Source organism: Littorina saxatilis, linkage group LG3 (assembly GCF_037325665.1).
Source record: "Littorina saxatilis isolate snail1 linkage group LG3, US_GU_Lsax_2.0, whole genome shotgun sequence".
Lineage (NCBI taxonomy): Eukaryota > Metazoa > Mollusca > Gastropoda > Littorinimorpha > Littorinidae > Littorina > Littorina saxatilis.
This window is the reverse complement of record NC_090247.1, coordinates 53,312,203-53,323,019: the sequence shown is the minus strand read 5'-3', so window position 1 is coordinate 53,323,019 and position 10,817 is coordinate 53,312,203. Positions and strand designations below refer to the sequence as shown.

Here is a 10,817-nt window from a genome sequence, read left to right as displayed (position 1 = left end):
ATAAACCCATCTTGTTTAGTAAAATATTCGTTGGGTAAATTCTGTGTAAAATTTTCCAATGAAGCAGACGCAGTCGTTCTTCTTTTGTACAATTAACAGCTAACAGCCAGTGTCTTGATTCCAGAACAACATTATGCTTTCTTTGCCAAAAAGAACAGGCGCTCGGAGTTTGTACCTCGAAATTAACCAAAACAGTTCTTATTTCCCTTGGTGTAATATTACCAATACGAGTCGAACCCTGCAACAGAACATATCGGTATGGCAATGCGTTAATCAGTTTTGTTTTAAGTGCTGTACATAACGCATTATACTCAAATTGTCTGGCTGGTTTATAAGCAACCTTTTGACATAATTCTTCAAATGAAATCATGTCACCGATTTCATTCATGACATCCTTTACATGATAAATATGACATTTAATAAAATCTTTGAAAAAGAGGCATTTATGTTTATATTGTATATTCATGTTGTTCCATATACATTGATTCATCAATGGAACAGGTGTGGCATCATACTTTTCATACAAAACAGAAGACAAATAAAACTTCTCTCTCTCTCTTTCTCTCTCTCCCTCTCTCTCTCTCTCTTTCTCTCTCTCTCTCTCTCTCTCTGTCTCTCTCTCTCTCCCTCCCTCTCTCTCTCTCCCTCTCTCTCCCCCTCTCTCTCTCTCTCTCTCTCTCTCTCTCTCTCTCTCTCTCTCTCTCTCTCTTCACATTACTATGATTAAAATTTTTCTGATCACCCCCCCCCCCCCCCCTGATAAGCGGAGTGTATTGTATATTTGATCAGTTGTGCTTGCAGTGTTACTGCAGTTATACACACATCCTCATCATTTATTCTCTATTGGGCCTTGCTTATATGTGTAATTTTTTCATAATCATGTATACTTTATGTTGTGAATGAATGTGTCATCACCACCACCATCTCAAACATGTGAGTATTGGTGCCTGAAATTAAACTTTTTTTAGTGTGTCTGTGTTGGTGTAACTTGTATTGTGTGTCTGTCGTTCCGAAGACGGATTGTAAGAAGAGGTCCAACCCTAAATCTGCAGTGTATCCTTGTAAAATAAAGTTCTGTGTGTCTCTCTCTCTCTCTCTCTCTCTCTCTCTCTCTCTCTCTCTCTCTCTCTCTCTCTCTCTCTCTCTCTCTCTCTCTCTCTCTCTCTCTCTCTCCAAGGGTGTAATGCTGACTTCCACCACTCAACCCATGCGACACTTTTTGCAGCGTCCACTGTGTCACAATTGTGTCATGGCTAGATCAGGGGCACCGTTGCAGCAGACTCGAGGTGGGTGGATAATATTTTTGGTCTTGTCCTGTTATGAATGTTGTTTCTTGTCATTTTCATTGTCTGTTTCGTCTGCGCAAGTTCTGTCTATCTGTCTGTCTTGTTTTGACCACCCATTCTTAGTGTTTGAACACGAGTGTGAATGTGTGTGTGTGTGTGTGTGTGTGTGTGTGTGTGTGTGTGTGTGTGTGTGTGTGTGTGTGTGTGTGTGTGTGTATGTGTGTGTGTGGGTATGTGTGTGTGTATGTGTGTGTGTGTATGTGTGTGTGTGTGTGTGTGTGTGTGTGTGTGTGTGTGTGTGTGTGTGTGTGTGTGTGTGTGTGTGTGTGTGTGTGTGTGTGTGTCTTTGGTACGCATAGCTGTGCTGTGAAAATAACCATGTCAGGGTTTTTAACGTTTTCGGAAGAGTTGCTTTTCCTTGCAAAAAACTGAGGCAAGCTAAACGTGACATTGTTGATCAATCGCTAGAAAGTATCTCCACACGTGACAGTCGCCCGGTCTGTGCACTTAGGAACGCGGTCATATTGCCAATCCCGCTAGGCAGCTCCTATAGTACGTGCTTTCCACATAGTCTTTTCATATATGGTCTGTGGTCTATTGCAGGCAAGGGAACAAAACCAGTGTCGTTTGAAGCTGTCTTTCTCGGTGATCTTTCCTCACGGAGGAGCACAGAACTAAACCAGCTCACCTTTCCATACATCAAGTCCAACGAAGGGGGAGGTCTGAGCGAAAGAGGTGACGTCTTCGTCGTGCCTGTGACAGGGACGTACGCTATCAACATCCGCTCGGACAAGAAAACGTTGTCAGTCACGAGACTGCGCTTTCGTGTAAACGGGGTGGAAATACCTCTTTCTTTGGACGACAAGAGATACTGGACGGCTTCCACAGTTCTGACGCTAGACAAAGGAAAGACCGTCAGTGTCTGGGCTGATGCTGGACAACAATTTCCCAATTATACGCCTCCCCTCACATTTTCGGGTACTTTAATCCACGAAATTTAAACCTCAGTCACACATAGACGCCGCTTCTTCTATGATGGACAAGTGTCCGAGAGCGTGGCCAATCGTGGGCCACACGTGGGAGGATCTCCATGAGCGTGGTTTGGTCGGGGTGGGATTTGCTAGGTCGCGAAGCTGCACGCTCTCTGGGCCCTACGCTTATTTTGAACTGCACAAAACAAGGGTAGCCGGGCCGTGGAGCAGTACGGTTGTGATGTATTTTTTTTATTTATTTGCCATGTGCTGGATTTTGACGGCGATATGCCCCGATTTGATAACTTTTTTCAGATCGGATTTATCGGCAAGGTCTTCGTAAAGCCGTAGACCTGTGTGACGGGGGCCTTAGCCAATGCTTTAGGCATGAGAGGCGACCAAACTGGGGAAAGCCTGCTCTTTTCAGCCGTTCTAACGGTACATGGAGTGACAGCCTGCAGTCTTGATAGCATATGCTGAACCATGAAAAGTGTATGCCGCTCTTTATTATCAGTGATTCATCATTAACCGTGGGAACTCGACATTTTTTTTTATTTTCTTCGATATTCACAAGAATGACAATACCTCCAAAACTTGTATATTTCCACATTGGTCGCAGCTGTAGAATCTTTTTGTTTTTTTGTTTTGACTAAATGTTTTAACTTGGACTAGGAATCGATAGGAGGGTGATGGTGTATGTGTTTTTGTGGGTATGGGTTTGTGGGTTTGTATGTGTGTGTGTGTGTGTGTGTGTGTGTGTGTGTGTGTGTGTGTGTGTGTGTGTGTGTAGACCGATTCCGAGAAAACGAATTGATCGATTTTCATGACACTTTTGTTTGTTTGTTTGTTTGCTTAACGCCCAGCCGACCACGAAGGGCCATATCAGGGCGGTGCTGCTTTGACATTTAACGTGCGCCACACACAAGACAGAAGTCGCAGCACAGGCTTCATGTCTCACCCAGTCACATTATTCTGACACCGGACCAACCAGTCCTAGCACTAACCCCATAATGCCAGACGCCAGGCGGAGCAGCCACTAGATTGCCAATTTTAAAGTCTTCGAACCCACGACCTCCCGATCACGGGGCGGACGCCTTACCACTAGGCCAACCGTGCCAGTTTTCATGACACCAGGGACATCCAGATTCAACCTTCGTCAGACCATAGACCATTTATCCTGGACCGCCAACTAGCTCTCTCTCCGCTCTTTCTCTCTATTACGAGGTAGCGGCCTCTCGCATGTAGGAACCTACGCTTACATGGCCTTTCAAAAATGTGGGGGATGTCATATCCGGTGTCGATTGTAAACATGGACGAAGTTGCCGAGGTAAGTTCTGAAAATGCTAAAATAAACTCAGCTAAAGTGCATATGGAACATGTTTTTCGATGAGTTTTGTTAAGTTTAGTTTGGAGTTTTGGAAAATCCAGTTCATTGTCACCTCCCATTGTCACAAATAACTGGAGCGAGCTTTCTTCTCACTGTCTTCGACTCGCTGGCCTTTTAGTATTTCTAACCGGACGCTATGCGCCCCTGAAAGTCGAGCCGGTCGTAACCTCGAAGGGTCACGTGACGAGTTGGCAGTCCAGGCTATTTGGTCTATGGTCAGACGAACATTCGTCGGTGGTGGGGATTTCCTCTCTATTTTTAACTTTGTGCCTCAATGCGCATGCGCTTGGTTTTTCGCGCCCACCACTGCTTGTTCGAAGACCGGGATCTTCGTGGTGAAAAAGGCGTGTTTGACGAACCTCAATCAGCAATCTTCGTGAGTACTTTTAGTCCTTTTCATAATGTTAAAAATATGTTTTATGTGCGCAGTGTTAAAGTTTAATATCTTTACAACGTTTCTGTGGACTGTGCATCTGTAAACTGTTCAGTTAGGAGGCCTAGTGCATGAACACGGATACCCACACAAAACTCAGAACTTGAGTCGACGGGCGACATATCCTGCCGTGTGCCAGTGTCGCGTGTGGTTCGCTTTTCGGAAATTTTTTTCAGTGTTGCTTGTGTACCCAGCATATTCAGATGTCTGGAATATTCCGATAAAAAAGACTCGTCATATACAACACTACTCGTCATCCCTGTTTCGAAAAACAGACGAACGCGCACGAAGAACTTCGCGTAGATCTGGACCGAAATTGTAAAGTGGTGACCGTGACGGGATGTGACGTTACCACTTCAACAAACTCGCGAAGGTCGGAACTCACGAACTTTTGACGAAGGAAAAACAACAAAAACAATCTAAGGATATCATCTTTACATTACATTCTTCCAGATGATATCCTTAGATTGTCATTTGTTGTTTTTCCTTTTTTTCGATTAATGTCTTTGATGACGTCATATTCGGCTTTCAGTGAAAGTTGATGCAGCACTGTCACGCCCTCACACACACACACACACACACACACACACACACACACACACACACACACACCTACACACACACATATATATATATATATATATATATATACACACACACACACACACACACACACACACACACACACACATATTGTTCTTCGATATTATCACCATACTGTTTCACTCTCAACACAACTCATTCGGGCAGGCAGAACTACTGATCCAGTACACCAAGCCGATACCAGTCTCAAACAATGCCCGCTTTCTTTATTCTACACAGAAAAATCGAGCCTTAAACCGTAGAGAATGCAAGCCGGATCTTGATATCTGCAATATTTCTATATAAGGCAAAAAAAAAAAATAGGTGTGGTTACGGTAACATAGCCAAAAAAAATAGGGTAGGTAGGTAGGCAATCACTTTTTTTTTTTTAACTTTTTTTTCTAATGTGTACAAATTAAACCTACTTGACAGAGAAATAAGTGTGCGACACGGGCGCTTTCGCTTTCATTGCGTTTTTTGCACTCGGTTTTTTTTTTTTTTTTTTTTGAGAAATGTAATAAAAAGTTATAGGATCGTCCCCTAAAAATAGGGTAGGTCGGGTTACCGTAACCACACCTATTTTTTTTTTAGGCCTAAGCTGAAATCGTTAAGTGTCTAGACTCAAAAGCACTTGGGGCAGCACGGGGTGGTCAAAAAGGTATGTAAGCTTAATTTAAGAAGATAAATACACACACAAACAGAACTGTCAATTTGCTTGTAGACAAGATTTGTTTTTCGTTGCATCGTAAACGCTGTTCGTATTTTCAGATTATTTAATTTCTAAATAAATTATGAGCTTCTTTTGTTTTTGTTTGTGAATGTTCCTATGTATGTTCGAGTCAGGAAGCCTTAGTTGTCAAAAGCTTCCCAAATCGATGTGAGCGCGTATAAGATTTTCACTCAAATATTTGATGATGTGTGTATGTGTATGTGTGTGTGTGTATGTGTGTGTGTGTGTGTATGTGTGTGTGTATGAGTGTGTGTGTATGTGTATGTGTGTGTGTGTGTGTGTGTGTGTGTGTGTGTGTGTGTGTGTGTGTGTGTGTGATAATATAATGTTAAGATTCTTGTCACTCTTATTTCGCCTCCGAAGAATCTATATACATGCCCATTCGACAGCACACAAATCTATTTATCAGCTCTTTGCTTTGACAAGAAATGCAACGACGTTTGTATAGTAGACGCTTACGACCCGAAAATCTCTTTGTGCGAGATCGCCTTTTCACTAGTAGTGTGACTTCAAGGCGTGTAACCTGACCGTTACGTGCGAGTCCTGCGAAGGCAACACACTTCTGCCACAGTTGGTGAAACATTTCTTGTCACTATTAACTTCCAATTTGTGTGAGAATGTATAACGTTTTCAAAAGTGGAGGCTTTCTTGTTTTGATTTGTTTTATTCGGAGGGTGGTGGTGTCGGATTTTTTCCGTTCTCGTCATTATATCATGATCTTATTTCATAAATCCGTACCCTCACATATTACAGGTGAAAATGGAGGTATCCAGTGGAGAAGCTGTGAATGACAAACTACTTTCACCGATCCTTCTAGTGTCAACAACGACGCAAACAGGTAAGGGAGAGACTTGATTCTTCAAATTTACTAAAGGTTTTACTTTTAACGCAGCAATCGCTATGCCTAGACTGGCTTAGACTCAAACAATCGAATAAAAAAACCTACTTTTTGTATTGGGTCATTCTGTCACGTATTGAGAAGTCTTTGCCACTGAAAATAAAAGTTCTTCCACATCACATTGTGTGTCCGTTAAGTGTGTGTGTGTGTGTGTGTGTGTGTGTGTGTGTGTGTGTGTGTGTGTGTGTGTGTGTGTGTGTGTGTGTGTGAGTTCGTATGTTTCTGTATGTATGTGTGTGTGTGTGTGTGTGTGTGTGTGTGTGTGTGTGTGCGTGCGTGTGTGTGTGTGTGTGTGTGTGTGTTTGTGTGTGTGTGTGTGTGTGTGTGTGTGTGTTGTAACAATATGTTTGTGTCTATATCAATGTCAGTGTGTCTATGTGATAGTGTCTGCGTACATGCTTGTGTCTGTCTGTCTGACTTGCCCCTGTCTGTTACTCTGCTTACTTACACGCGCGTACGAGACACTGAGTGTCTATCGTGTTAATAACGACACATGAAATATATATAAGCAGGGCTCACCTCGGACGCCCCACCTGGAGGGTCTCGGGGCCCCCTCTTTGAATCATTAGAGGGTCCTTAGACCCCCTCAGCGGAGTTATAGAGTGTCTAAAACTCCAGGAGGCCCAAAGCCGCCGGTGTATTTATCACAGATTGAGATCACGAGTATTGTAATATGAAGTGTCTTTTTTGATCGGAACACTCCAGAAGGACATTTCAGCAACTTGATATGCACTCACACAAAAGTGTGTCGGGGCACTTACATCTGCCTCGGCTTCAGCCTTCTTTGGATGTTATTCACGGGTGAAAATGGCATTTGTGCTAGCACTAGACTTAGCTGACGACTACAGTCTGAAAACAGTACCTACGGTACGCACGATAACGTAAATTTAGTGCGTCCTGGGACCCGCTCCTTCTAGGTATAGTGCGTCCCGACACCCCCTCAATACATTTCTAGTACGTGATTTAATTCGGCTTCTACTGCATATAGTACGCAGGGTGGAATAGCTTGGGGTATACGTGAAACGATTGTATGCAACAAAATCGAATAAAACACGCTTCAAACCAAATGAAATAATATAACACCCAGAACTACTCATACCATGTTGTACCTATATATAGTATATATACACTCCTTTGCCAAAACCTTTTGTCTTGCAATTATTTCGTAGACATCGGAGCCTCAGTGTCCTTCACAGCAGAGCTGCCGCTGAAGAGCAGTCAGAAGTACGGACCGCAGCTAAAGTTCACGAACATCACGTGCAACGTGGGCCAAGGACTGAGAAAGCACGGCGATGTCTTCGTCGTCCCGATCCCAGGCACTTACGCTTTCAACGTCAACATCCACGGATCTTTCTACGGCAAAGACGAGAACTCGGCGGCTTTCTTCGAGCTGAAAGTGGAGGGAGTGGAGATTCCTGTGACCTTTAACAGCAGCGGACGGACTGCTCGAGCTGTGGTCACGCTGGACAAAGGGAGACGAGTGACCGTGTGCGTCAGTGAACCCAGCTATGGTTACGGCGGGAAAGTGACCTTCTCCGGAGCGTTGATTCGCGAATGTTGACCGATTCAATCGATGGACTCGCCGTGCGTCTTGGAACATAGCCATGTCTCAAGTTGGCATTATACTTGTCTTGTCAAAATACTGGACCCTAGCTAGTGCATCGCTGGAATCACAAAAGCTGTTAATATTTCAAAAAGTAAAATCGACAAGTCTGGCAGCGGAACGAAATTCAGAGGTGGTTGGAGCAGTGAGTGCAGGGACGGGGCGGCGTGAGAGCACAACGGAACAAGGAACAGGTGTAAAGACAAAGAAAAATAAAAACAAAAAAATATTTCAAAAAGTCAAATGTGTGCAGATACTCCTCGGCGTCCGGCGAACACTGCGTGGGCACGCATGCTCGCGATGAAGACCCCAAGTTGACAATAAAAGTCTCAGGGCTTTGAAACATGAACACACGCCTACAGAATAAAAGAGTACATGGAGTAGCCCCGTATTATATTCTTCTTCTCCGTTCATGGGCTTAGACTCCCACGTTCACTCATGTTTTTAGCACGAGTGGACGTGTACGTGTATGACCGTTTTTACCCCGCCATTCAGGCAGCATACGCCGATTTCGGGGGAGGCATGCTGGGTATTTTCGTGTTTCTATCACCCACCGAACTCTGACATGGATTACAGGATCTTTTCCGTGCGCCTTTGGTCTTGTGCTTGCGTGTACACACGAAGGGGGTTAAGTCACTAGCAGGTCTGCACATAAGTTGACCTGGGATATCGGAAAAATCTCCACTCTTAACCCAGGCGGCAGCGACCGGGATTCGAACTCACGACCTCCCGATCAGGAGGCCGACGTCTTACCACCACGCCACAGTGACTGCGCCCATCATGGGCCGTGTTGTGTGGCAGCTCGTTTTCTCAGTCCCGGAGAAAAAGCAACCCTATTTTTCATGAGAATAATCTCACAGGACTGAATAACATCTCCTTAACCTTTTTTTATTGACTGTAGTGATCAGGATTCCTCTTGTTGAATTATTGTCACGGGTTAACGTGCGTGTCACTTACACAGTTAATTCATCAAAAAATCTTGCTCTACGTTGAATACTGCCAGGCCTTTGATTCTAGGTGTGTGATCAAGTGGAAGGATGCTCTGACACCCATGTGAAAGCCTGGGAAGCTCTCTGGTGGAGTACATGTAACATGATCGTTTACGCAGGAAGGACATTTCATGTACATGACTGACAATAAAAACTGCTTAGACAAAGGTGATAAAATGTGCGCCGGCGAAAATACGAGTATGGCGATATCACTTATCTTATTAGATGAATTCTGTAATGGTACGAGTAATGTTAAAATTTAAGTTTACGATTACAGTCACCGGAATGTTTGTGTAGTGTTTCCCCCCCTTTGTTTCTTACGACAGTCTGGCCTCTCTGTTGGAGGTCACGATATCCTAAAGTGTAACACCATCAATTGTTGTTGCTCAATTGTTGTTGTTGTTGTTTCTTTGGTTGTTGTTGTTGGTGCAGCTGCTGCTGCGGCTGCTGCTCTATTTTCTTTCTCTCTCTCTGCTGCTGCTGCTGTTGCTGTTGCTGTTGCTTTTTGGTTTAAACTGTTTTATTCAACGTTTGTGCATTATTTACAAAAAAACGCATATTGAGTAAACAACAACAAGCATAATGCTTATAGTGGTGTTTACAGTTTCAAGTCTAGAAAATTACATATAAATGGCGGCTATTGTACAGTTTAAATGAAAAGCAAGCAAACATGAAAAGAAAATTGAATGAAAATTGTACATCAAAACAAAAATCCGTTTAAGAATACATAATTATATAATATTTATGGTGTTAGCGAGTAAGAGATAGGGAGGGAGAGAGGGAGGGAGGGAGAGGGAGGGAGGGAGGGGGAGAGTGAGAGAGAGGGGGAGAGAGAGAGAGAGAGGGAGAGAGAGAGAGAGAGAGAAAAAGACAGAGTGACAGAGAGAGACAGAGAGAGAGAGAGACAGAGAGAGAGGGAGAGAGAGAGACAGAGAGAGAGAAAGAGAGAGAGACAGAGAGAGAGAGAGAAAGAGAGAGAGAGAGAGATATATGGAGAGAGAGAGAGAGAGACGAGTAGACGTATCGATTTTCCTTTCACTTTACATGTTTATCTGTTCGAAACGGCCGGACTGTCCAATAAATTCCTGCACTGTTAAAAAGATTTTTTTGTTAATTTTTGTTTGCAAGGAGGGGTTTCCATGAAGTAGAATATCTGTGTGTATGAGGTTGTTGGTTAGTTTGTTGATTGTGTTGTTTCTTGCAGCTAAGTGTAAACGGCATTCTAGTAAGACGTGTGTTGCAGTTTCTGTTCCATCACCACAGTCGCATACGCTGTTTTCCGCAAGGTGTCGCTCGACTAAGTCTTTCTTGCTGTTGCTTTTGTTTTTGTTGTTGTCGTTGATGTTGTTGTTTGTTGTTGTTGTTGTTGTTGTTGATGTTGTTGTTGTGGTTGTGGTGGTGGTGATGGTGTTGTTGTTGGTGGTGATGGTGGCGGTGGTGGTGCTTGTTGGTGCTTGTTGGTGCTTGTTGGTGCTGGTTTGTTTGTTGTTGTTGTTCTTTTTCTTGTTCTTGTTCTTTAAAGCTGCTATTGTTCGCCACATTTACTCTCGTCGCTGTCATTTGATGTATCCATTAGCTCTTTTCGAACAAAAGGGCCAATGATATTGTGTTACCTGTTAAATGTGGATCCGCACCAAGCAAGGACGTAGGAATATAAAAATCGGACCAACACACTCTACCTTGTCCAAACATTGAAGCCATTCGTTCAGCCACTAACACAAACTGATAACTAGCAGATCGATTTGTACTGTCAACAAGCGATAACGACGTCCGTACGGTGACATGTGTCCTATTAAAAAAAAGTAATGACCCGGGAAAAAAAGATACAGTGGAACCCCCTTTTAAGACCCCCCAATTCAAGACTTCCTCCCTTTTAAGACCCTCTTTTCTCAGACTTTTTGTTCATAGCCTTGGTAAATTTATCGCCATTTTAAGACT

At 43.5% G+C, this 10,817-nt stretch overlaps 1 protein-coding gene and 1 long non-coding RNA gene across 3 annotated transcripts; both read left to right on the top strand.

Annotated features, from left to right (window-relative positions):
- Positions 1-1,222: 1,222 nt before the first annotated feature.
- LOC138962635 (uncharacterized) lies at positions 1,223-2,944 on the top strand. Its single transcript, XR_011454567.1, has 2 exons — positions 1,223-1,286; positions 1,890-2,944. It is a non-coding gene; the product is annotated as an uncharacterized lncRNA (long non-coding RNA).
- Positions 2,945-4,707: 1,763 nt separating this feature from the next.
- On the top strand, positions 4,708-9,648 carry LOC138962634 (uncharacterized). Of its 2 annotated transcripts, none has more exons than XM_070334532.1 (3): positions 4,708-5,317; positions 6,143-6,227; positions 7,457-9,648. In XM_070334532.1, the coding sequence occupies exons 2-3, from the start codon at positions 6,149-6,151 to the stop codon at positions 7,846-7,848; spliced, it is 471 nt and encodes a 156-aa protein (XP_070190633.1). In that variant the 5' UTR covers positions 4,708-5,317; positions 6,143-6,148; the 3' UTR covers positions 7,849-9,648. The 2 variants fall into 2 exon arrangements, with proteins under 2 accessions (XP_070190633.1, XP_070190632.1); XM_070334531.1 differs by lacking the exon at positions 4,708-5,317 and adding an exon at positions 5,684-5,959.
- The last annotated feature ends 1,169 nt before the right edge of the window (positions 9,649-10,817 follow it).